The sequence below is a fragment of the Bacillus rossius genome, chromosome 2, assembly GCF_032445375.1.
Source record: "Bacillus rossius redtenbacheri isolate Brsri chromosome 2, Brsri_v3, whole genome shotgun sequence".
Lineage (NCBI taxonomy): Eukaryota > Metazoa > Arthropoda > Insecta > Phasmatodea > Bacillidae > Bacillus > Bacillus rossius.
This window is the reverse complement of record NC_086331.1, coordinates 20924053-20949588: the sequence shown is the minus strand read 5'-3', so window position 1 is coordinate 20949588 and position 25536 is coordinate 20924053. Positions and strand designations below refer to the sequence as shown.

General features: G+C 35.8%; 2 protein-coding genes across 6 annotated transcripts in view; one reads left to right on the top strand and one right to left on the bottom strand.

The window, feature by feature from the left end:
• The window catches only part of LOC134529156 (protein FAM13A), a 174398-nt gene extending 160721 nt beyond the window's left edge, over nucleotides 1–13677 (top strand). For 3 of the 5 annotated variants that reach the window (XM_063362937.1, XM_063362936.1, XM_063362935.1), the window contains exons 12-16: nucleotides 4009–4148; nucleotides 4932–5056; nucleotides 6872–7087; nucleotides 8826–9055; nucleotides 11570–13677. In XM_063362937.1, coding sequence (XP_063219007.1) covers nucleotides 4009–4148; nucleotides 4932–5056; nucleotides 6872–7087; nucleotides 8826–9055; nucleotides 11570–11795 — 937 coding nt within the window. In that variant the 3' untranslated portion in view covers nucleotides 11796–13677. Of the gene's footprint in view, nucleotides 1–4008; nucleotides 4149–4931; nucleotides 5057–6871; nucleotides 7088–8825; nucleotides 9056–10930; nucleotides 11089–11569 lie in introns of those variants that run through there. The other 2 variants (XM_063362939.1, XM_063362938.1) reach the window with 2 other exon arrangements.
• A 5174-nt stretch (nucleotides 13678–18851) lies between these two features.
• LOC134529157 (uncharacterized) lies at nucleotides 18852–25258 on the bottom strand. Its single transcript, XM_063362941.1, has 2 exons — nucleotides 25109–25258; nucleotides 18852–24543 (listed from the first exon to the last, which is right to left on the bottom strand). Exon 2 carries the CDS (start codon nucleotides 22541–22543, stop codon nucleotides 21440–21442), a length of 1104 nt encoding a protein of 367 aa, XP_063219011.1. The 5' UTR covers nucleotides 22544–24543; nucleotides 25109–25258; the 3' UTR covers nucleotides 18852–21439.
• Nucleotides 25259–25536: the final 278 nt, after the last annotated feature.

Here is a 25536-nt window from a genome sequence, read left to right as displayed (position 1 = left end):
ATATGCAGGAACATTATAATAGGGTTCTACTGTAGGCTATTTAAAATTATATTCATGAGAAACCAATTCCACGGAAAATGTGCAATGAAAATCACTTTGTTACAGCTTTAATCAGTACAAAATGTAACATGATTATCTCCTTGTGTGATTTACATGCATGTTTTTAAAAATTATTACAGCTTAGCTTACTTCAGCTCAGAGTAAATAGATGGTTTAATCAAAATTTACCACATTTACTTCTAAACAGAAATTTAATTTCATTTTACCTTGCTTCTTTCCGTGCTTTGATTTTTGATCGCTGTTTCAAATATTCTGTTACATATTCTCATGAAATTGTCGCATCAAGGAAAAATTTGCAACCAAGAATAATTTTAAAGAAAATTGCTTTATTTATTTATTAATTTTTTATGTATTTTAGATTGTAACAAGCCCACCAACAACCTAGGTTTAGCTGTGGGCATGACACATATAGACAAGTACAAAATAGAAAATAAAAGACAGTACAAAATAAAACAAAACAAAAACAGGAACAAAAATGGTCACTGCAAGTACCTGGTCACTCCCCCTCATCGGCACTGAAGTAGGCAGCAGGTAGGCACATCCACAGTTAGCCAACACACGAAGTCAAGCATACTTTGCGACCAAAACATAAAAGACTAGTATATCAGAAACACATCACATACACAATGGAATTAATTAAACATAAAATTTAAGGACAGATAAATTAGAACATTAATAATCAATAATCAATAAAAATAATAATAACAACATAAAAATACCAATACGAAAAACTCTCATGGCAGAAAAGACTGGCAACTCCAGTTCCTACAGTGTGGCTGGTTTGTAACGTCAAAAGGATAAGTAATAAGTAAAATGTAAAATATATAGATACACATATTATGATAGCATTAAACTTAAATATTATGTAGTAAGATGTTATTTGGCAAGAAGCTGTGTTAACGAGACAAAGAAGAAAGACTCGCAGAAAATTTTAGACTTAAAGGTATGAATGTTGTATTGGCATCTCACCTGCTTTTTCTTTTATATTCAATCTTAATATTAAGTTTTCATACTTAAGTTAATAGAGCAACACAGGTTTATTTGCATATAGAATTGAGTATATTGACTGTGTTAGCCCAAAAAATCTCAATGTTTTTGATGATCATCAGTCTGTAATTCATATTGAGACAATTCAAAAATTGTCTGTTTAAAGAGAGAACCTACTGGTTTATCGAACTTCAAAACCTCTTGAACGCCCTGTTGCCACCCTTCAACATTACAATAGTATACATAATGATCAAAATATATATTATTTTCCTTCAGATGGTTTTACTTGACACAAAAATAAGTTATAAATACCGACGAGTGTAGGGTACAAAGAGCAAAAATGTTGAACATGTAGGATTTAAAGTGCACCAATCTAGTATAAACACACAAAAGAAGCTCACTCCATGCCAGTTTCAAAGAGTTACTTCCCGTGGTTCCACCTTTTAATCCATTATTTGTGACTATGAATAGACCATGCAATGAGGCATGCTACAGCAGTGAGTTAGGGTCAAGAGACCAGGGAACTGAGGGAGGTGCAGGCAGCAGAAGTGGAGGGAATGGAAACATATCAGTACATATCCCAATTATCTTTTATGCACTGGTCCCTTTTTAAGTTATATTCAGTTCCATCACATTAATAAAAATGATGCAGTTTACACTCCATGTACACTGGCATTCTTTCCCCCCTCATTGAAAGTATTTAATTAAGAATATAGCACTCAGTATTGCTCAAAAGAAGCCTCCTGTTTAAGGCAGACATAATATTGTTTGATGAAGCAGTTAATTTTGTGCGTTGTCATCACTGGGGTGCCAGAGGACAACGAAAATAACCTGGAAGGCATCGCCGTAACTTGTAACACAACATTTATTCAAAATTATAATGAACCAGTTCACAATAATAACAAGTGACATTCATAAATCCTTCATTCGATACTCAGTGCTTCGAAAGCAAAAAACGGGTGTTACTTGGAAATGGCACCGAAACAGATAAATCTAACATTACTAATCATGCTTCACAAGCATTATACATATATAGGCAAACAAACCAATTAACAATAGATTAGATCGTCATATAAATATGGCTCCAAAAGAAAATCATTAAAATTAGGCCAAGTCCTCTCCTACGCAAAAATATAAATACAATGCTAATATTAATGCCCAATTCACAATGCAACAAGAAACATAACATTTTTAATATAAAATTACATGAGCAGTTTAAGCAAACAATTGTTAATACAAATTCACTTGGTAACTGTGTGCACCAAAGGACTAGTGAGAATAAGATAGGTACATAATTACTAACAAATATTAAAATATAAATATATTTTCAAGGCACCGCACATGTTCAGAGTTAGTGTTCAACAGTTACATCTGTAAATCTTCTCCACCACTCGGTTCTAGTGGTCATGAATCTCATCGTAACTTGCCTTGGTTTCTGCTGCGCTGCAGTCGATTTCTCACACACTGGCGCTGGCTCTAGTAGTCGTGTCGCTCTCGACTCGCTGCAGGCCAAAGCGTGCAAACCACTTGTACACCGACACCGAGCTGCCAGATGATCTCTCGGTACCAGATCTTCCGAGTTGAAACAGTCACTCATTTCTGCACAAGAGTTGTCGCACAGATCAGGCACACTACCACTTGTGTACTGCTAGTCTTTGTCCCTTGACTGATGACTGTCATTGTGTACTCGCTGCCGTTAATAAATGTGCTGCCTCTTTAAAAGTGTGTGATTATCTTACGTAACTCAATTGCGAACCCACTTTAGGCATTTACGAAAAAACAACTTCGGACAATAATTTTCATGAATGTCCTGCCATACTGAGTTTGAATCTGCATAGTGGTTTTCCTACTACGTAAAAGTAACACCTCTTATTTAACGCATGTAAGAACACGTAAGCACCGCAGTCTCGTCCATGAAATTAAGTCCAATCTATAAAAGTCGCCACCATTACCATCAACCGGCGACCAGCTCTACGACTCCAACCATGATTGTCACCAGCCACTAAGTCCAGTAGTAAGTGTCTAAAAAACTTGGCGACTAACGGCAACGTCTTCCAAAATGACTAAATCCCAACTTGTCTTAGAATATTTCCAACCTCTTCCTACAGTCTTCCACTTCAGAAATATTCTGTCACCTCAGGCTCGAAAATTATTCTATCACTTAACTACGACTTAGCGTTTCATTGCCATACCGAGGTGCGTAGTTCCAGCGGTGTTTGGGCAGCGTGACGGTGTCTACGGAGTCAGAGCATCGGCAGGCGTTGTGACGTTCTAGGTACGCAGGCACTGGCGGACTCCATGCTGTTAATAGCCCTCCAGGGGGTTTGTATACCAGAAGCAGCGCTGATCGGTCCAGAAGAGAACTACCTAGAACACTCTTCTATGTATTCGCAACTGTGGCCGCCTTCCGGTATGACGTCATTTCCGGATGTTGACAATAGGAACTTTTTTACCTTGGGACACTTCTTAGCAGAACCACTGGTCCCCTGGCTGTTAAGACTGCTCACTTGGCACACAAGCATTGCGAGTAGCAAACCCCGCAGGCGTCGTGTTGGAGATCTTACTAGATAATTACTAGTACAGTGCTAGAAGGGAAGGGCGTCCACCTAGGGCACAACAGTGTGAAGATTATCGGCTACCACTTAAACCAATCCAGAACAGCATTCTTGATGTCATTGTTGATGTTAGATTATTATTCCGCCAGAAATTTCTATAGCAGTACGAAAAGATAATGTCATAGGCCGTAGCTCATAGGATTGTATTAGAGATCTTCCAAGCCAAGACACAGTCCTAGGAATATGTGGACCTAAATAGTAGAATAAAGTAAAAAATATTTATTTTACAATTTAAAATGTAAATTGTAGTTTAAGGATAAACTTTCATCCATCACTAGAGAAATAACTGTCAGTATTTCACTTTATAACTATCTAAAAGTGTTACATGTTTTTTGAATGCTTTTAGTGTGAAGAAGAAGTTGAAGCACTACGAAGAAGAGTTTGAAAATAAACATGGTTATCGACCATCTCTTTTAGCTAAAATGGACAGTAATGAAGTGAAGAAACTGTATGCAGAGATCAGCAAAATACATAAAGAAATGGCAGGTAGTGATTTTGCATTGTTATTATTTTGATTATACCTTAAGCTCTTCTCTCATTAAAAAAAAAAAATATTTTTCTATTCAAAGCTAGTTACAGAGAGTTTAAAAGCTCTAAATTTGGTTAAAAAATGTATTTTAATTTTTTATTGCAAATATCTTTAAAAAATATTGTTTCTATTTTAAGATATTAACATTGTAATAAATATCAAATAATTTTTCAACAGAATTTGGGGTTGAATTATTGGTTATAATTTTTAACTATGCTAAAAAGTTTATAAGAAGAACTTGTGTTATGTGAAAACCTTAACAGTTGAAGAATTTATAAACTCTGTATTTAAAATAAAGCAAGGAGTACAACTCTATTAAAAATATTAACCATATATGAAAATAAAAATACTAAATAAAATTTTTTAAACAATTTTCTGTAAACAAGATTGTTTTTTGTTTTGGTTATGTTTAATAGTATATGTATTCAATTATCTTATTTTACAGGTTTTTTTAATATATGTATAGTCATATTTTACTGTCAGGGCTGTCTGTTAACAGCGGCTGTCATGTATTCATGGTAGTTTGAAGAACTAAAATTATAAGATTGGACTTGAATAAATTATCTAATACGACATAGTGCTCTAGCATGTAGATAAATAAATACATGTATCTAAAACACACATTACATTTCAAAGCAGTATAAATAAATTTTTTAGGCTGCTGTGGCAGTGTGGGTTATATTAATTGTGAATGATATGAAAAACAAATTAAGCATATTATAATGTTAATTTGTGTGCAGTTCTTAAAGAAGAAAATGAGCCAAGCTTGACTGAGACGACGTCTAAACACGCGCAGTCTCGAGGTTCCAGCAGTCACCAAGTGAAGCATTCGCGTATAGAAAATTTAGTCCAGGATGTTCAAAAGGTAAGATAAACCAAAAAATTATTAGTTTGTTACATTTTTATGCAAGTTGCATGCTGTTACTTTGTGTGCTACTGTACTGACATTTGACTGTAATACCTGTGACATTCGTCAATAGTAGAAGAGGCGTACCTAGGTTTATCTGTGCCCAGGGAAATATTGTGATAAGCATTCCCCTCCATCACCGCTTCCTAACAGTTATAAACATACCAAGCATAGTTTGTTTTGCATCTGTGTACATTTTATCTACATGTGAAATTAGTGACGAAATTTGCTGAGCTACTTTTGCCCTTGCTCGAGCTCTCTTCCTGTTTTCAGCTCCTGATTGATTTTTTTTTTGACACACTGGTGATGATGAAACCAAGTTAAAAGTCTGATTAAATTCTGAGGAGCAGTTCCAGTAATGCACATGTTCCAGCAACACACACGCAGCATATGACTCTGTGGAGTTTGGTGTTTGAACTCAGAATAGCCTACCACTACATTGTCTAGCCTGAGCCTGCATCTATCCCTCTCTCACTCTCTCTCTCTCATACCCATTCTCTCACCAGCATTCCTTTATCCACAATGGCCTCTATGAAAGCATGCCTCGCAAACTTACTAGAAACCGAGCAATAAAGACATCCATTGAAAATATGATCATTGATAATGAGCACATAAAATCAAAATATTAGTAGTTTATTTTACAGTAATTATTGACGGGACGTCTAATAAATTGATGAACGCTGGCTGCACGCATGAAAAAGTGTCCCGTTACACACATTGTCCCATTATGCTGTGTCCCTTTACGCTCATTGTACGCTTGCGCCGCATCTATCTCTCTTCCACTCGATTGGAACAACCATTGATTTGACTTTTTCGAGGCACATTAAACTTGAAACACTCCCATTCGTTTCCTACTTTTCCTATCATCGTCCAATCCTTAACAAAATAACACAGATGGGAAGAAGTTAAATAGCAAACATGTATAAAAGTTATAGTTAAAATAATCTCTTTGTTAAAGTAATAAACATATTTGAATTAATGAGTGCAAATAAAAGTAAATTTATCAATTAAATTGTAGATTTCATTTAACTCCTTCTTTGTATCCATACAAAATAGTGATAATTCAATAAAAATGATTCAATTCTATTCATAAAAGTATGCAATCATTTCATCAATGTTCTGTTATGACGTCACGTTAAACTATCATTCGTAAACAGACTTTACAGACAACCAATTGTTTTCTATTTGCATTTTATTTCACACTTTGTAGTCTACAAAAAAGTTGGTACATCCTGCACCCCCTCCAACCTGGTGCCCAGGGTTGCCCCTACTCCCCTCCACCCCAGATCCATGATCCATCCCTGAAAAGCAGCAAAATTCAGTTAAGCCAAAATTTTTCACCCTAATTTTTATTCTTACACTTGGCATTTTCACCACTAGTCTTCAGTTGGTCAGTGTGGCAGAACAAAAATGCTGGTAAGGTTCTAGGAAGTGCTAACAGCTGCACACATCAAGTGAATGGCACCCTTTGATAATGGTATGCAATATGGGGTTGTCTACATGCTTGATGGTGGTGTAGCACGATGAGCTCTAATGTCTTAATTGTTATAAGACAAACTCACGTGGCATGCTATGTCGAATATTTGTTAGGAAACAAATATTTGTTATTTCAAAGTGTTAGTATTTTAGGTCCAATAGAATACAAATAGTTTGTTATTCATATCATATTCGAAAATTCAAATATTTGCACAGGCCTAGTTATATGTAGTCAATATTTGCTTTGTTTGAAAAGAACCAGGCTGGTTACAAGTGTGATATGTACAATTGTTGCAGTACCTGAAGGATAAGCGAGATGGTTCTGGTCGACCAGAAGCTTTGAGAGAGATGAGTCTGGACCAGATGCGAGAGGAGAAAATAAACATGCAGAAAGCTTTAGTTTCTCTGGAAAACATGGTCGGTCGTGCAGAATCTTCAGAACATAAGCTTGTGGTGCGACCCCTTTACAACCGGTACAGAATGCTGAAACAACTCATAGTTCGGGTTGAACAAGTGAGTAGTTATTACTATGGGTCATTCCATGTCAAATCAACACACTTTTAATAAAATAATAAAAATTTTACCTCGCCATCTCAGATTTTGATGAAATTTTGCACAGATGTTACCTCCATACAGACTAACAAAAGTATAAAATTTTAGAATGATATATCCATCCGTTTTGAAAATATTGCTTTGTAAATTTTCGAAGAAAAAAAACACTCAAAAACGCACGACAGGCATATTTTAAAATTACCATAACTCTTCTCCAAATTAAGTTAGAAAGGTGAGACAGGTGTCATTTTGCAGCATTTGGTATGGCCTTTCATGTGATGTATAACACAATAATGTCTAGATAAAAAATAATTTTCAAAATAATTTTTAAAATTAAAATTTAAAATTTTGGAAAAAGTGCATTTTTAATTTTTTTCAAAAAATTCTATAAAATTTTTTGTACAAACATTAAATTGTCTACAAAGGTTCAAAGTGGAGAGTTAATGGGTTCATAGTAAAATTAATTGGTAATTGTAACCATAATGTTATGAACATATAAATTAAAATGTGGGTAGGTGTTTTTTCTATTTGTGATTAGCTTCTTGTTAACAGCAAGGTCACCAGATAAGATAACACAACACAATGAACAAGGATATTGCAGAAGAAATTGTCCATGGTCTATTTTAAGGAACCTGAGTGATTTCAGGAAACCATTACAAATATAAATCAGGATGGGTGTAGGGGTTCAAACGCTGATCTAATTGAATGTAAGTCCAGTATCTCACCACTGCATCAATTTGCTCCATAGAAAGGAGGAGTTTCTGTTGTGTTACTGTGAAACAAGAAGCTTTATATAAAGTGTAGGCATGGAGGTTTTTGTCCGATTCATGCATACAGTTATTTTAAAACTGGAGGTGTGTAATAGCAACTAAAGCTAGAAACTTACACTAGTGCAAAATTTATGACAATTATTGTGTGAGAATATCATGCAGTTCCCATGCAAATTACATTCATGAACACATTTTCCACTAGAAAATTTCTGCATGCGCTAACTGATGGTATTTATATTATAGAAGCTACAATACAGCAGATATTGACTTCAGCATGTTTTGTCATAAATTATTGATATGAAAAGTAGGTAGTTTTTCATTCAAAAGACCATTAAATTTCTTATACTCATCCAACTTTACTAAAATTATGATCCTTTGGTTTTAATTTATACTTTTGAAAGGTTTTTTTTACCACTTTTCTCAAAACAAAACTATAATATTATGTTTTGTACTAAAAGCGGTCACATGATCAGGATGAAAGAACCAATAAAATTAATTTTTTTTATGCAAGCAGTATATCCTTTCATTAAATTTACCGAATGCTCAATCTCTTAACCTTGCACAAGGTGACCTAATAGGAAAAATTCTGAAGAGAACCTTATTTGAATTTGCATGCAAGTTTAACATTTTGAATGGTACATGCATTAACACCTGCAAGGCTTTGCATAATGCACAAAGTGCAGCATACAGAGATATAGCAGGCAGGGCAGCTTGGGTTGCGTAGGGCCAGTTTTGCCAACACAGATAAAGAAACATCTTTTTTAAGATCAAATTATCTGGATTATTGTACATAAAACGGTACCTAACCTATATTTTCCTTTTAGCAAATACTTTGTCGATGACTAAGGTAACCTTTATTCAAATTCAGAATTTATAGCATATTTTTGGCAAATTGCGTGACTGTATGTTCCTTTTTTTTTTCATTACAGTTTAAGCTGAAAGGTAGTGTTCCAGAATTGGAAACAATACATGAACATGAGACTATGGCTTTTACACCTCAGCCACTACAATCTGAGCCAAACCTGCCACAAGAAGTGGTCAAGGAGCAATCAACAGTTGTGCCACATGTAGAGTCTTCAGATCAAAAGGAAAATTTAGTACAAGAATCTGATGATGCAGACAATGAGACATTGTGGAATAACCTTCATACATTACCACTGTGAGTTTAGTTTATTATCTTCCTCCAGTATCTACTTTTACTTCTTAGCCCATTGCAATAACTGCCGAATGTATATTTTTATGAAAAACACACAAAGAGGTGCAAGTTTCAAGAGGAAAAAGACCCACAGAAATAAATTACTCCAAATTATGACATTGAAGCCTTGGGATATCCACATAGTTGAAGCAAAGAGATGGATTCAGTAAGGAAAGTAAGAGTGTCCTGAGAAATATGTCTGTTGACAGCAATTCCCTGTACACATATTCAGTGAAAAATGTGCACATGGATCAGCTTCAGGTGCAAACAGAATTGCTGTGGTTATAAACCATCATGCTAACCACTGTCTTGTTTAAAATAATTGAAATTTATGTACCAATACTTTATTTATATAATAAACATACCGTAAAAGATACTTAAGCTACACACTAGAGCTGAGTGGAAAATTTGGGGCAGGGAAAATATATTTCCCCGCGGGAAACCGGACTGAATCAGGAGTTAATTTAGGCTATAAATTTCAAAAATTTTCATAATATTTCAAAGGAAAATTGCTGTCCTTTTTATTGTGTGAGCTCAAATCTAGTAATTATACTTTGATAGAGGCAGGTAATTTTCAAGGAAAGCAAAATACCACAAAAAAAATCTAACCTTATTTAATTGTATGATAACCACAAAAAAAAAAAAAAAAAGCTCAATAGATGAAACAGTGGTGAAATCAGGTCATATTTACAATTTTAACTAAAATTATTCACTCATTTTAGTTATTTACAACCCATTCGGCAATATTACAAACACATTTACAGCGAATTTCCACTCGATTTTGGCACTTTTATTTATGTTGACTATTTTTTATGTTGTTTTCAAGGTGCAAGTTGCAACATAGCGTCATAGATAAATGTAGCAAGTAAGCTACTACTGTGTGAACATGGTGGTAGATTGATTGTAATTATCAATTTAAATATTGTTTCAAATATTTCCATAGCACACGTGTATTTGTTAATGTAGCCCATGTTCGAAGCCAGTGTTGTTTATTTTTTCTGATACTGACGCGTGATACGAAACAAACAAAATAACTTATTATTATGTGTTTAATAGCTCTAAAAATTTTATTCCAAATCGTGGACGAAATACGTTTTGCTTCCATTTCACGACAGTAGTGAATTAACTTCTATTATTTGTTGAAGGTTTCAAATGCTTAATAAAGTACTTGTTTATAATAGTACCTTTGAGTATTTTTTACGCCACCGTTAATTATTTGAGTTTGAACTGCATAAAATGGTACGCTTTTGATCATGAGCATGTATTGAATCTGGTTAGAGTGCAGTGCTTTCTTTGAAAATAGTTTTCTTTTAGATAAGTTTGGCATGCGAACATGTATGCTACCGGAATAAAATCGGGAAACGAGAAAAAGTAATTTTCTGCTCAATGTTTTGGGAGACACTATCTGGTTTTTCAGGAAAAACCGGGATCCCGCCCAGCTCTACTACGCACCACTCTGTTATAAGTTGCAAACTTGAGACAAAACTGCAAGTTGTAATATGTGACTGACAAGTGAATATTTATTGGGGAAAAATCTAGGAGTGAGACTAATTAAAAAAAAATTATATATGAAACACTAAAATATTTTTTTCTGTTTTAAATATACTTTTATCTTAAATTAAGAGATTCAAAATAATTAAATTTGAGATTTTACTGAAGAAGGAAAAAACCTGCTAGAAAATTGAAAATGCTGTCTCTCATGTAAAATTGAATGGACTGAAAAAACTGTTTTTTATTCAATGGTTTTTGTTGTATGGAATCTTATTGTTTAGAGGTTTGTTGTATTTCCAACCTCTTATTGCCACCAGTGTACTGTCTCTTTATTATGGTTTTACGAAGGAATAACTGCTCCAGAAATAGCATGAGGGCTTCCCAATCATCATTGCAGTTAGTACCAGGGTCTTTTTCTGCACATGAAGTGACTAACGTGTGCAAGATGAAAGTTTTCTTGTGTAAGAGCAACAGCTGATTACAGATGTGCCTCACCTTACTTCTTACGTAAGTGCCGAAATCTAATTTTTTCATGTAAAATAGTTTCAGAATAAATAAATACTTCAGAATGAAGCAAGATATTATTTTGGCTGTTGGAAAATTGTTGTTTACACCATGATTAAATTTACATTGTAGAATAAAGGCAAAAAATGGTTTTATGTTGCATGGCTATGCAAAGAAAGGCTTAAAGTAACAGGACTTTTAAGAATACAGTGGAATATAGCCACTTGAATAATGACTCACTGGTCATTGCTCACAAAGGAGTCTTGTTGGAGATTCGTTAGACAGTTAGGCATAACCTCGCTACATGACTGTGGTGACTTATAGCACATGGCCTTAAGGACCCAGAGAGAACTTTTTATCATAGTGTAAATTAAAATATGTAATCTATTAATGGGTGATCTTTTCTCTTAATTTTATAAGTGATGATGTATCATTAATATAGGACTAGAATGAAAACCATAAAACCTTGAATTTGCTCTGCAGATCTGAGTTGCTTGACCAACAGAGGAACACACGTGAAGAGAAGAAATCCCTGCGTCGCTTGTTACGTGAACAAGAGCAACACTTGTTGCAACAAAGCGGAAAGAAATTGATGCATGAAGATTTATCAACGGTGGAAAACACCAGAAACTTGTACAAGAAGGCAAAGTGTAAACTACGTCTGTTGGATGCTTTGGTTTCCAAACAAGCAAACCAGATGGCACCATGACTTGTTTACTTATATCAGAATTTTTATACCCTAATCATTTCTCTACACACACAAAACTGTTTGAATTTTATTCCAGTACCAATAACGTACTTGTGTTTATATTTTAATGCCAAATAATAGATGATTATATTTAATTTAGTACAATTATTTTTATTTTGCAAGTTTCTCACGCCTATCTTGCAGAAATTTGTTTGAAGTGTAAGTGTGGATTTTTTAAGCTATACTTAATAAAATATTAACGCAATCAAATTTAGTACAAATGCTGTTATGTATTAGTATATTAATTATTGATAAAGCAATACAAGATATGTATGTGTATATAGCATGTATGTACTACATGTAGCTTAAATACATTAGTAAAAGTATTACTATGATATGACATAGTGCATAGCAAAAAGTTAAATAAATATTTATTCAGCCAGTTAAATATTTTTAGTATCTTAGTATGTGAATCATACATAAACTTAAAATTAATAGATTGAAAGAGAGCATTTTTCACATTAGTTTTTCGTAATATATTTACATGTGTTTGTATTACATTTATTCACATTTGTGGTATGATTGCACTTGTGGATAAGTTTATCTGTAAGGCCAAATATTCAATTTATAAGTATTTTGAAAAGTTGGAAGTGTCTCTTTGATACTAAAAATTGTGAAAATTTACTATGTAAATTTATTTTCAAACTACTATATGAAAAATAGCCTTTTAGCCTATAGCAATTGTAATAATTACATAACAGTAGGGATGGAAAAGTTGATTCCTAAATGGGTTGATAAAACTATACCACTATGGTTTGTGGTGTACTGCAATTAGGCACTTTACAGTAGAAATTTCTTTGGTATGTTTCTTGACATTTTTGGTGCTATGGCTACAAAAATGTTGGAATGAATTAAGATGCTACCAAAGACTAAATATTTTTAAATAAAAATTTGTGAGCCATGGGTGGTTTTTGTTGTAGTTAGTTATTTTGATTAAATTCATTATTGTCCTTAATTAAGAACAAAGGGTTCCAAGGAGAAAAAAAATTATCTGGAACCGAAAGTGATAAACACTAGTAGGTACCTACCTATTATTTATGCTTTAAAGAGACAATTACTTACTTCTCTTAATGAAAATGTGTTACATCCCTCTATATAGGAAGGGTGAACATGTTTCTGTTGATGTTTGTTATTTTTAAATTTAACATTGCTAACTCAAATTATTCTTTTCTTTGTATCTGCTCAAACAGCATATAAAATTATTTATATGCATATTTAGTGTAACTTTTAATTCAAATGTAAAATACAAGAGTAAATTTAGAAATGACACAAAATGTGATTTATAGACCTCATATTTGATATGAGTGTTCCTAAAAATCAAGTACTGTTTGGAATCAACTTTTTTTTATAAATAATCACAGTCCCATTCCTATATATTAGCAATAATAGCAATATACAATATGGGCATGTCCTAGCAAGCTTTATGTGAACATAGTTTATGCTATGTCTAATTACACCATTGCCTGACTTGTGTGTTCAAAGAAAATAAAATCCCTTTACACACAAACAGTATGTGTTATTGTATGAAGTTGTAGATATCTACTATTTAAATTATGAAGTGAGTTGATGCCATGATACCAACAAACCATTTTATTAATAATTGACTCAAAGAAAAATATTTTATCTTTGGTTGTGATTCTTAAATTTTTAATACCTACCATATCTTACAATAATAAATGTTGGTATAATGTAACTGTCATTATAAAATAATGCCTGACATGACAAATTTGAATACTAGGCAATCTTGAATGTAAGAATATAAAAAATATAAGGAACATTCAATATGTGATCTAAAATGTAGAGCTTGACTACCTCAATAAAAGACGGAGCATGTGTTTGCTGATGTAGTAACATATCTGGCTCACATTCGGAAGGTTGTGTGATACTCCAGGTACCTGCATTAAGAATGATTTTTCTGCAAAGTGGTTTTTGGTTAAATTCCTAGTAATTACTGGTTCAGTTTCTTACTCATCAAAGCATTGATCAGTAGTTGACATAAAGCTATTAAGTTTCCAGCTCTGAATACTAGATGATTGTGAGCACTAAACAGCTGAAGATATAATTTGTACATGAATGTTGGAGGTTTTTAACATTTTTATATTTAAACTATTACAGTAATTTTTACTGTAACAAAGTGGTTTGGAATTATAATTGTAAGGGAGTAGTTTAATATCAAACAATAAAACCAAAACTTGATACACAAGAGCAGATGGTAACTTTCTTTGGGGGAAAAACAACATAAATCATAAACAAAGGTAGAGATGCAAGAAGATTTACGACATTATACAATTATTTTTGAGGGACCCTCATAGTTACCTCCTTGTACAGGAATTTTTAGAGGAATGACTATTTACTACTTGTAAAGGTTTAAAAAAAAATTAATCTAAATAATTTAAAACCTAATTCTATAAAAATAAACATTTATTATAACAGAGATAATGCTTTATAAAACATAAGTCTTATACGTTCCTGTATCAAGTGTCAACATCCATTACGTTAACGATAATGGGACTAGTTGTGATTAAAGGATTACCAGAACTTTAGTAAAGTGGACATTGCTAAACTATAATAGAGACTTAAGACCAAATACTTAATTATGAAGTTACTATTGACCGAGTCTTAGATAAAAATTTTAACTTGCATGAACTAGAACTCCTCATATGTTCTGAGGCATCCCTGCCCCTTTTCTCACTGTAGATAAGATTTAACATTTTTCAACTTAACAATTATCACCATAAACTTAACCAAAATAGATACCTGGGTGGCCGGTGCCCACCCAGTCAGTCTAAAACTTTTCATCATGAAACGCGAACTGATTTCTGCCCCTAGGAGTGAGCCTAACAGTTACATCCTTGACTTGTTAGCACTAACAGACTTGTTACCAGTATGGGCAGGAGCCCGCAGTTCACTATTAACTCCTTCTTAAAAACCCTCGGCCACTCCTACTTTCCAGAAGGTTTCAGGCCGTCAACCCCAAATTTTGTACAAATTCGCTGAGTGGCTCGCACCGTGAGCGACATTGCCCTAAGTTTCGCCACAGAGCGACCCAGAGACGTCAGCATGACCGGGCTCACGCCACACATTGCTACGTGCGACGCCAGCACAACCACCACCCGGGCCCACCACCAAGTTGCGCCACTCTGCGACTGTGGCAACCCACACAGAGCCTCCACCGAGAAACACAGTAATTTAAAGATGGCTATGCCGAAAAATTTTGGAATGCGACAGTATGCTATCGTTAGTATATGGTTTAATCTTGAATTTTTATGGATCTGACTTTATTATTTTTAAAGTTGCAAAGATAGCTTTTTGAAAATTTGAAATATACTGGTATTTTATAGGAACATAGTAAAATGAACATTTTCTTTAGACTTTTACTGAAAATTATTTAAAGCATTTGCCACAAATACTCTAGCGCTATATTCCAAATGTTAAAAGAAAAATTCCATTCAATAAAATGTAAAATATGTCTGAAATAAAAATATATTTTGAGCAATCCAAGCATTCAAATTCTTGACGCCAAAATACAAATCTATATGGCTAGCCTTTTGTAATGCTGCCATAAAATCCACAGTACAGCTGACAGCGACATATTGAAAATCCCTGTTTGTTTTTGTCCATAAAAAAGCATTAAATGGTTGTTATGACCTTATATTGGAAAGTGATATTGTCTGATGGTTGCCTAGTATAGGTCCATTTGTTTGATCTGTCACTAGCACATGTTCCAACTGGACTCCTCCATTATCAGGAAACAAAACATTTTATTTTGCAGTAGGACAGCTGCTCTGGACGCAAGAACAAAAATTTACTGAATATTTTGTTTGATTTAACGAAATTAAATATTTGTTTTTAAATAATGATATACAATATATTTAATTATATCACAATTATTTTCAGTGGCACAACTTAAACATTTTTTTAGTCCTCAATTTTGGTCAGGGAAGGGACCAAGTAAACATACCTTTCACTTGTAGATCCACTATTGGGCAGGATTTGCTGTCAGCACCATCATAGCCACAAAGTGGGCAGCCCGGCAGGTACCTCGTGTAAGTACCGAGCAGAACTGATGGCCAAATAGCATCTACTTGCCAATCCTTTGCTTTGCTGGCAGTTAGCCAAGAGATTTCAGAGAGTATACCAAGCATGTGGCAACAACAAGAGCTTATAGGCAAGTACCCAGAGAACTTTGATCTAAAATGGCAGCTGAAAAGCCTCTCTGACCCAAATTTTTCAATGCTGGTTGATGAACTGGATTTGGCTGTCAAGGATTGATCCCAGGGCAGCCAACCGAGACTGGTCTGTTGTCTTCCGGTACAGCAGTGCTTTTCAGGCGGGCCAAGTGTAGTACCTAACTAATATACCCAATGATGTGACTGATGACCTCGATCAGGGACGACTGTTCTCAATTTATATTGACCCACCTGAGACCATGACAAGGCACTCAATATTGATATTGTGTATTGTCAGTTGTCATTCAATCTTTGAGGAAAACGTCACCGTCCCAGCCCCGAGCAGCAATTTGAGTTGCACTGTTCAACCCGTACTGACATTTCTCCATAACAGTTCTGGGACTTGAAGTGGCACAGGCAGCATCTCGCAGCCAGCAACCTGCAAGTCTATACGGATCACTTTTCACACCGTCATAATGTTAAGGCATCATAGATAAAGTTTCATATTACAAAATGTGACTTTGGATAATTTATGATGCCTTAAATTTAAGACACTGAAATCTATTTTTCACACCATAAAAGAGATAGTGGCTCCCCACTAAAAATCCATGTTTTTCCTCTATAACACTGATTTTATCTTCTCAGGATCAGTCCTCAACTCGCCATTATAAATAATAAACCCTAGATAACGAACATGGTTCTCTGTCCAAGCAATCTTGTTTGGATTGACAGTCAATCTTGCCTCCCGCAAAGTTGAGCACTTGACGATGTAACCTCCTTAAATCTTGGTAAGGTTATGTGGATCATAATCACAGGATAAGAAAATAATAAGATCTGGTTTGGTTTATACAGGCATTTACTAAATCTTACTTAATGATTTTGTTGCTGTTGTTTTTGACTTTACAAACATTTTCCCACTGAAGATGACCCATGGCATTACAGCCGAAACAAAATACCAAGAAGATTGTTGACCTTATTTGCTATACTTAATACATTAAATCTTGTTAAACAATAAACAAAATGGGGAGGCCCCGGGGCGAGATATATAATAAGTAACAATGGTTATACTTGACTTAGGTCATTTGGTCTCTTAACTTTACAGGCCATTGAATATTGAGCGTGCAGGCTCTTCATAAGCCAAATTATAAAAAAATTACTTTTACTCGTTAAATAAATAAAAAGTGTCCTGAAACTGGTTGTTTAGAATTACAAATTATTTTGTGGTTTTTCCACTCAGGGGAAAAGACGTTGAAAGCTGGAACTCTTGAGAAATTCTCCGATTGCAGGAGGCGATGAATTTCTGTTAACTAACTCATCAACTGCGCATTGGGAGTTGAATTTGGAGCGGAATTTCTCGTCCTAATTCTTGATCCCTGCCTGTAACCAGTATTCCCATCAAATTAGGTTGGTGAACTGGCGGCTGATGTTGGGCGAAGTTAAGCCCAGGATAACAGCAAAAGGTAAAGTGAGTGTGGGGCGACGAAACAACTTACCTAAGCTGCGGTGTGGAGTAGATCAGGTCGGTCCCTGGAGATGGCCAGGTGATACGCGACGCGGAAGTTCGCGGTCGCCATGAAGAATAATAAGTTAAGACAAAAAAAAAACTATTTCAAAAACTAAACTATTTCGGGCAGCTAAAAATTTAAAAATTTAGTGCTAAGGCACATGGCCTGGTCCATAACCAACTACATGCTTTAGGGAAAGCCGTTCACGACTTTTCAGAAGCGCGTGCTGCCGGCGAAACTCCCGCGAGATGTCGTGTGTGGTCCATCTGGGACGCGAGGGGCTGTGGCCTTCATCCCGGGCATTAGCGTGGCTGTGGGTTATGACCTGCGTGGACCAGAAGAAGGGGCGGGGGCGGGGGGGGGGGGGGGGGGGGGGGTTTCGACCGGTGACTGACCTGGCCTGGGAACAGACTGGTCCGACACGACGATACGTGTTGTTGGGCTGATGAACGGAACACCGTTTCGTGAAAGAGGCAGCTAACTTCAGCACAACTCCAAGAAGAGGAGTTAGCATCTTTGGGAGCAGAGAACAGCTTTTCTAATCACGCTACCGTCTAGGGTGAACAGCTCGACGCGTGACGCCTAGCAGGGTCCAGACGAGACGATCGCTGGCCCAGCATGTCGCAAGCAAACCTCAGCCTTAACCGCTGTGAACGGCGTTGGGAGCACTGGACTGCTAAACAAACTAACCTGTCAGTTCACTCGACTGAACAAATCTCGATGAGGAAAAAAAAGCAGTGGGACATCATATGGAAGATAAGTAAAAAAAAAATTAAAAATTTCGTAAAATAAAGTAAATCGTACATTTGTGCCTGAAATTAGCACTGAAACGGCGCAACGGATATTATTTAAATGTTCCTCAAAAGATGAACTGAACATGCACAATCATACTGGCCTCTCTGGGCAAAAACCAAATTCCAAACTTTTTTTACATCTAACCTTGCTTGAATATTTGCCAAATAATCAACCCCTAATATAATATCTTCGGACAAACCTTCCAAAAGCCAAAACTGAACTATCCACGAAAAACCTTCGATTTTAATCTTAATCTTTAACCAATGCACAAGATTTTACTAAACCTCCATCAGCACATAAGAAAGACATTACCGTAAAATGGGTTGAATAGGATCACTTTTTAACTTTTGTGACTACCCCTGAATGTATATAAATTTTATAAAACAATCTACACAGGTCTAATATATGAGTTATAACCCCTACTTTATGATTCTGTAATTATATTTGGCATTATAATTTTACTTTTTTATAAAAAAAAAATTGTGTCATTCTATTCACCCCATAAGTCGAGGTGAATAGAATCAGTCTACTATGTTCAATGTATTCTTCCATTCAACCTCTTGTCGGGGTGAATAGAATAACTGAAAGTTATTTTAAATTATTATAATCCATAGACCATCTTTCACGACACCTTAAAAACAACATTTTCTAATGAAAAAAGACAAAATTACAAAATTCTAAACTGTAAAACTTATTTATTAAAAAAAATTAATTTACAGGTAAGCAGTTTTAGGCAATTCACTGCTAAATTAAGTGTTGCCGTATAAGTTCTATGGAACCCACAACATTCATACACAACGGAGTAAGTCGTACCAGTACCATTATCAGTTAAACATACACCATGTTGGCAGTAAACTTACAAGTATTTTAACAAATATCTTTAAGGTGCACAAAAAATTTGAGCAAACCCCTGCCATATTTTTCAGGTTCCTCTAGCTTACCAATGACATCTTCAATGCCAAAATTACATTCGTCTTTGATGTCAGGGAAGCCAAAAATGAAACCAGAACTGTCTCTTGTACATTTTGGCCCTAGGAAAGAGCCATAGAATTCCTTGACACCATTCAAATCTAGCACATTTATAACATCAATATTCAATGTTTTTTTTGCTACAACCAATCACAGTGTCATTCGAGTAGAAAGCAACCAGTAACCAGTCCTGTTCTCTGATATCAGTATCTTTTACATAGCAAACATGCATCTCCTACCATTAAAATCAACAAATTATTCACTAACAACTGCAACTCTCAGATTGTTTGAAGTTGTTTCTTTAGGTGATCTTGAAGTTATTTTACTTTCATCACTACATGAGGGGTCATCAGGCTAGTGCTAGGATCATTTCTTTCTTCATCAGCTTCAAGATGAAAGTCATCCATTGACACACTTTTTCCAGCCAGAACATCAAGCTTCTTCTTCCTTTGGCATGGTGCAGAAGAGTCACTATGTCTCATTTCTTGGTGCAGTGCTTTCAGGGAGTCATCCATAGCAGTTCTTATCTCATCCATATTGTGAGGGTTGTCATTTGGTAAACGATTTAACACTTTGTCTGCATTCAGAGGAATCACCCCACATTTCACAAATCCACTTTTGATGCTTGAAGCTGAGCGTTCAAAGATAGATTGTATCAGTTTATTTAGAAGGTGTGGAAGCACATCTTTTGGGACAGCACTTTCATTCTTTCCAAGCCCAGCTTTCCACGTTTGAAGAATATGCCTCCACAAATGCTTCAAAGGCCTAAAGAAAGCCACATCTAGTTGCTGTGTCAAATGCGTTGAGTTTGGTGGCAGAAAGAACAACCGAATCACATTCTTCTCACAGATTTGACATGAATGCACTGTCAGATGTGAAGTTAAGTTGAAATAAGGAACTGCAATTTTAATGAGCCAGTCATCAAAACATACACTGTCAAATCATCCAGATGAGCTACAATTATATCTGCATCTTTTTGTCCCATTCTCAATCCAAGTTGTATACACGTTTTGCTTTATACACAACATATGGAGGTAAGAGTGCACCATCTCCAGCACCAGCAAACGAATTTGAAGACTTTGAAAAGTTCATTATCCTCTCTGGATATTTGCAGCCCGTTTTGTTATGATTTTCTTGCATCCCGGATCGTCACTAAGATTTGTTTCATCGTAATTAACCACATTGCATGGTGGAATGAACCTCTTTGATCTCTGCTTCCAAACCCTTGAAATATTTTACAACAGTAAGTAGAAGTTACACCTGCTCGTGATCTTTTAACGTTTTGACACATTCTTATAGCTAATTTATCCTTGTGTCTTTTCATGAAACTAGCAGCGAAATCTGCTCCAGGCATGTTGTCTCTGAATTTTTTTACTGTTTTGCCCTTCTTTCCAAATGGGTGATTCCATTGTCACGTGTGGGACACTTTAACCCATTTTATATTTAAATTTTCCATCAAAATAGTAAATGTATGTGAATAGTTTGAAGAACTCATGATGACATGAAAACACCACAATTAACTGATTTTTTTTTAAAGATTAGACCTTTATAATTGTGTCACAGGCAAAAGAAAGAAAAAAATATATATGTTGTCACGTGGGGGACATGCAGTTACTACCATTAAATTAAACTTTCAACTTTAGAGGCAAATTTCAGCAAAAATAGCAGAGGAAGGCCAACTTTAATATTTTTAATGTAATCTTCAAAGTATTATCTGTTTGATAAGTGTTAAAACACATTAAATTTTTTAAATCTTAAAGAGCAATGAATATTTTTTTTAGTGTCACGTGTGGGACAAGAGTGTCACGTGTGGGACACTTTACGACTTTAAAAATAATAAGCACATACCACCCTTTTTTAACTCTTCCGTTACCTTATATCATTGTTGTTTTCAATTTCAAGAACATCTTTTTATGTTATTCCATACACCTATAACTTATAATATACAATATATCATACTTGTAATAAAAAACAGTGAATTAAACATTGGACGAAAAACTATGTAGGCTAATTAAAATAAAAACATCTATCCCAATTAAACTGAAATAAAAATATTAACAGTATAGCCTATTTAAACAGGCATAAGAAAAAAGTAGAAAATATTTTAAAACTTATAGTCTCCTAAAGAAATATTATTGATTCACATATCACAGAACTTGTAAAAAAATCAACTGTTTGCTAACACTGGTGCCGATATCTTTTTAATTATCTCTTGAGAACTGTAGTTTATAGCATCTACTCGAACCCGTTCTGCAATGTCCTTAAGCCATTTGAAAAGTCCTTTCACATTGGACTCTTCCATCACAGACACTTTGAATGAATTACTGCCCTCAACCGAAATTATCTCACCAGGATACTTGACTCCATTATATTCAACAAGAACCCAATGTCCTACAGCCAGATCATTGCACTGTTCATCTAATCCTTCACCAAAGTCAGTAGACCGACCAAAGCAGTGAGTATCCGAAGAAAGATCTTGATTTCGACAAATGATTGCGCCACCTGGATTGACCTCAATCAAGTGGAATTTTGAAATTCCCGGGATAGGCAATACATCTTCCCATGGGGTTTTGTCAGATATTTCTGAAGTTATGTGACTTTCTTCAATGTAGAAGATTTGTGTGCTTTTGACTACCTGAACAGCTAGAGAAGCAAAATCTTTAGCACATTGAACTATTACCCCATCACCCTGGCTCAGCATTTTTTGGCGAACAAGACGCTTCACATTTCCACCAATTCCATCTACTACACCTTTCCCATGCGGTGTAGCAAAATACTTCCATGTGAATGGTTTCCTGAACTTTTCAGCCAAATATCCAATAGTTTTCACCATGTAATTATTTTTGAATTCTGCAGACGGCCCATCACTCCATATAATTTCTGATTTGGGATTCCTGTCAGAATTTCTGTCACATTTAAAAATTTCACTGTAAAGAAACTCCAAAAATACAAAAATGGTGTCTTTATCTTTATTTTTTGAGTCTGAGCAGATAAGGTATGTTTGACAGTTTCCCTTGTAAAACAGTGCAGCTGTAAAAAGAAGAACACTTGAGCGAGTCCATAGAGCACTTTGGACTTCATTTTGGTATTCACAACCAAAAGACATTGCAAAATCTATTTGAAGAATTTGAATGTCATTCTCTTTTTTATCATTTTGGAAAGCAGCATGCTGAACTCTCGTGATATTAACATGTGCCTTCATTTCAGGCAGGCAATCAATAATTTTATCAAATAGTTCACCTTTCGAAGTTTCTCTAGTTAAAAGTTGCATTCTTTCATTTTTTTTCCCCACTCTTTCCAAACGACTGTGGTTTCAAGATGGCTAGTTGTTGACAATAACTTGCCATTGGCACAGTTTCCACATAAATTCTGCCAACACTGGGAATTGAGATTGCAGTCACACAGAATGTTTTCCCAAAATTCATTTCCGTAAGTGTAGTTCAGCCCTTTCATGTGTTTTACACTTGCATTCGTCAGAGGGTGTGTTTTTTAATAGAAGTACATTCTTTGGTCTCAAGCTACAGAATTTGGAGAATCCAATCTGGAAGTCCAGGTTCTCTTCCTTAAAAATGGCAAATGCTTCTCGTAAGAACATAGTTAGGTAGTGTCGTTGCAGAGTTACTTTTTTACCACCTTCCCACACAGCAATGCTGTCTTTCATACCTGGACATGTATATATGATATCTGGACGAAAGTAGAAATCAGTCACAACAGAATAGTTGGTATTATTTTTTGTTGAATACTTGGCAATGTCACTATCGATTTTGCTGGAAAGGTGAATTCCAACACGCTCTGCTAGTCCACTAACAACAGCCTTTTTCTTATTGGGTGATTTGGGGAGCGCTCTTAATGTCTTCAGCATAGCTTTGCTGTATGTTTGTTGGCAAGATAAGGTGATAGAACGGAACCAATACTCATCTTTGATGTATTGACGACAGCCGTCGTACCCTCCCAGGTGCAGAGGCCGTACCTGGCCACCGACGTGGGCCTGAGGTAGTGTTTTTCCCCAGTGAAGTGCGACGGCCAGGGACGCACCCGCGTGCGCCCTAGCGGGCCAATGAGCCTTTTTGTGCAAGAGATAATTCTGTGTTTGTATATATTTCCCAAATGGTCACGGGCCTCAACGAGTATGTAAATAATGTAATCGTAATTTATTAATTCTGTAAATTTGTTGTTGATTAATGTTTCATTTAGCTGTGTAAATATTCTGTGTTTTCTCAAGTGTGCTAGTATGTAATTGCAGTCTGGCGCGCCACGGGGCGGGACCTTTCCCACGCCGGCCGATTTCTCCTCCCCTCCCCCGCAGCCCGCGAGCTCCGGCCCGCTGGCGGGCGGGGAGAGTCAGTCGTGTTCAGGGCTCGAACGAGGACAGTCGTGTACGCCGCTCCGCGCTGCTCGCGAAGCGCGTACCTTGAGCTCGTGGCCAGTCTTACGTTTCTAGTTCACGGGTTGTCGCGGCAGTTAAGCTGCCTCCGCGAGTCATTCGCCGCCTTACTGAATTTACGAGTTTTCGAGTGACGTTACCAGCCAAGAGTTCCAGAACGCGGACGTGCAATTACGGGTCTCAGAACCTTCATCGTCTTACGGAACGTTACGTAACGGGCCGCGCACGCATTGCGCTTCTTCACGGAGTAACCTTAAACGGGGTCGGTATTACGTTGGAAAATTCCCAATCCGTGTCAGGACGTCCTAACGGACAGTACGGTTTTACGGGAGTCCGGGTCGCCGCGGGAAGGGCGCTTGTTCCGCGACGGTTCCGCCAGGCTGCGGCAGGCTCCAAAACGTCAATAAAAGAGGCTCGTGAAATCGTCAACGCCGAGTTATCCTTGGAACAGTCTACCACTATTCCTCATCACCTAACTCCTCCCTCCAGGTCCCGCAGTTCCCGGTCCCGGCCACGTTGGCCTGGACCCACACCTCACCGACGAGAGCAGTACGGGCATAACTGGACAGTCACGCAAGCAGGGAATCGGGGGCCTCAAGCCGAGGGACGTCAGTATGTAGACTTGATATGGTGGGTTTTCCTCTCTTCCTTGCTCTTTGAAGACGTTTTCTGTCCCTCTCATACTTCCTTAATTCCTTTTGTTCTTTCTTGCTCATGGTCTGTTTCTTTTTCATCTTGAGGTCTGATATTCTCTTATTTTCATTCTTCTGATACTCTGGATCAGTTAGTTTCAGTTTCTCTCTCATCTTCTTCATCCTTGCAGCACTGCTGGTTTTAGAATGTGCAGGCTGACACTCCATGTCGAACTTAGGAGCTATAACTTATGTCTGAAATAACAAAAAAAAATATATTTTTAGGTTACGTTATATGTGTTGTTACATCTTCTGTAAGGAAGGCATTGAGACGCATGTATATTTTTGGAATGTAGTCATCATTCATCATACACATAGTAATAAGTTTTGTATTTAGGAGCTACAAAGTTATAGTTTACATCATTCTACGTACAAATTTAATACACACACAACCAAACTTTAAGATATTGTTTGAAAAGCTGAAAATATGTTAGATATTATCATCATCTACTTCAGACCTACTAATTGTCTTCACCTTTATAGAGGTTATTACCAAAACATGTAACATTGTCACCTGTGGGACATAAATAAAAATATTAAATAAAATCATAGGAATACATATATTCAAATTATATTTTAGACTACATTAATATGTATTAAAATATGTTTATGGATTGCTGATTCAACTTGATTTGCCGAAATAGACACCAAACAACATAATTGTAACCTATTTCTTGTCACGTGTGGGACTTAACAATTTAGTGTGATTCAAATGAATGTCACTTTTAATAATACAAGGTTTTAAGCAAGATATACTTACATCTTTAATTTAAAAAGTAGTAGTTCACTCAGCATTCCACCAGATAACACTTCAAGACCAATGAAAACCAACTGCATTCAAATGAAAACCAACATCATTTACTCTTGTTTTCAAGAAACAGCTGATGGCTATCTTTGATTAAATGCTGCCAATTATAAAATAATAAAAAAGTTAAACTTGTGTTTGTTACCGATCAGGAAAGCTATTTAGGTGGTCATAAAACATATTTTGCATGATTAAAAAATTTTTATTTTTAATCATCAAAGTTACCATTTTTCATGGAATTGCCCAAATAGTCATTAATAAACAATCGTAAAGAGAAGGCATCCATGGGATAACCCAATTCAGCACAAACTAATAACCTGTCAACAATTATTTTCTCCTCACTTTCTAAAAGTGAAGTTTGTCCACCTTGTTTTTTCACATTG

What these genes read in the sequence shown, in the direction of transcription:
- LOC134529157 (XM_063362941.1), bottom strand. Translation starts at nt 22,543, where the DNA reads ATGCAACTTTTAACTAGAGAAACTTCGAAAGGTGAACTATTTGATAAA.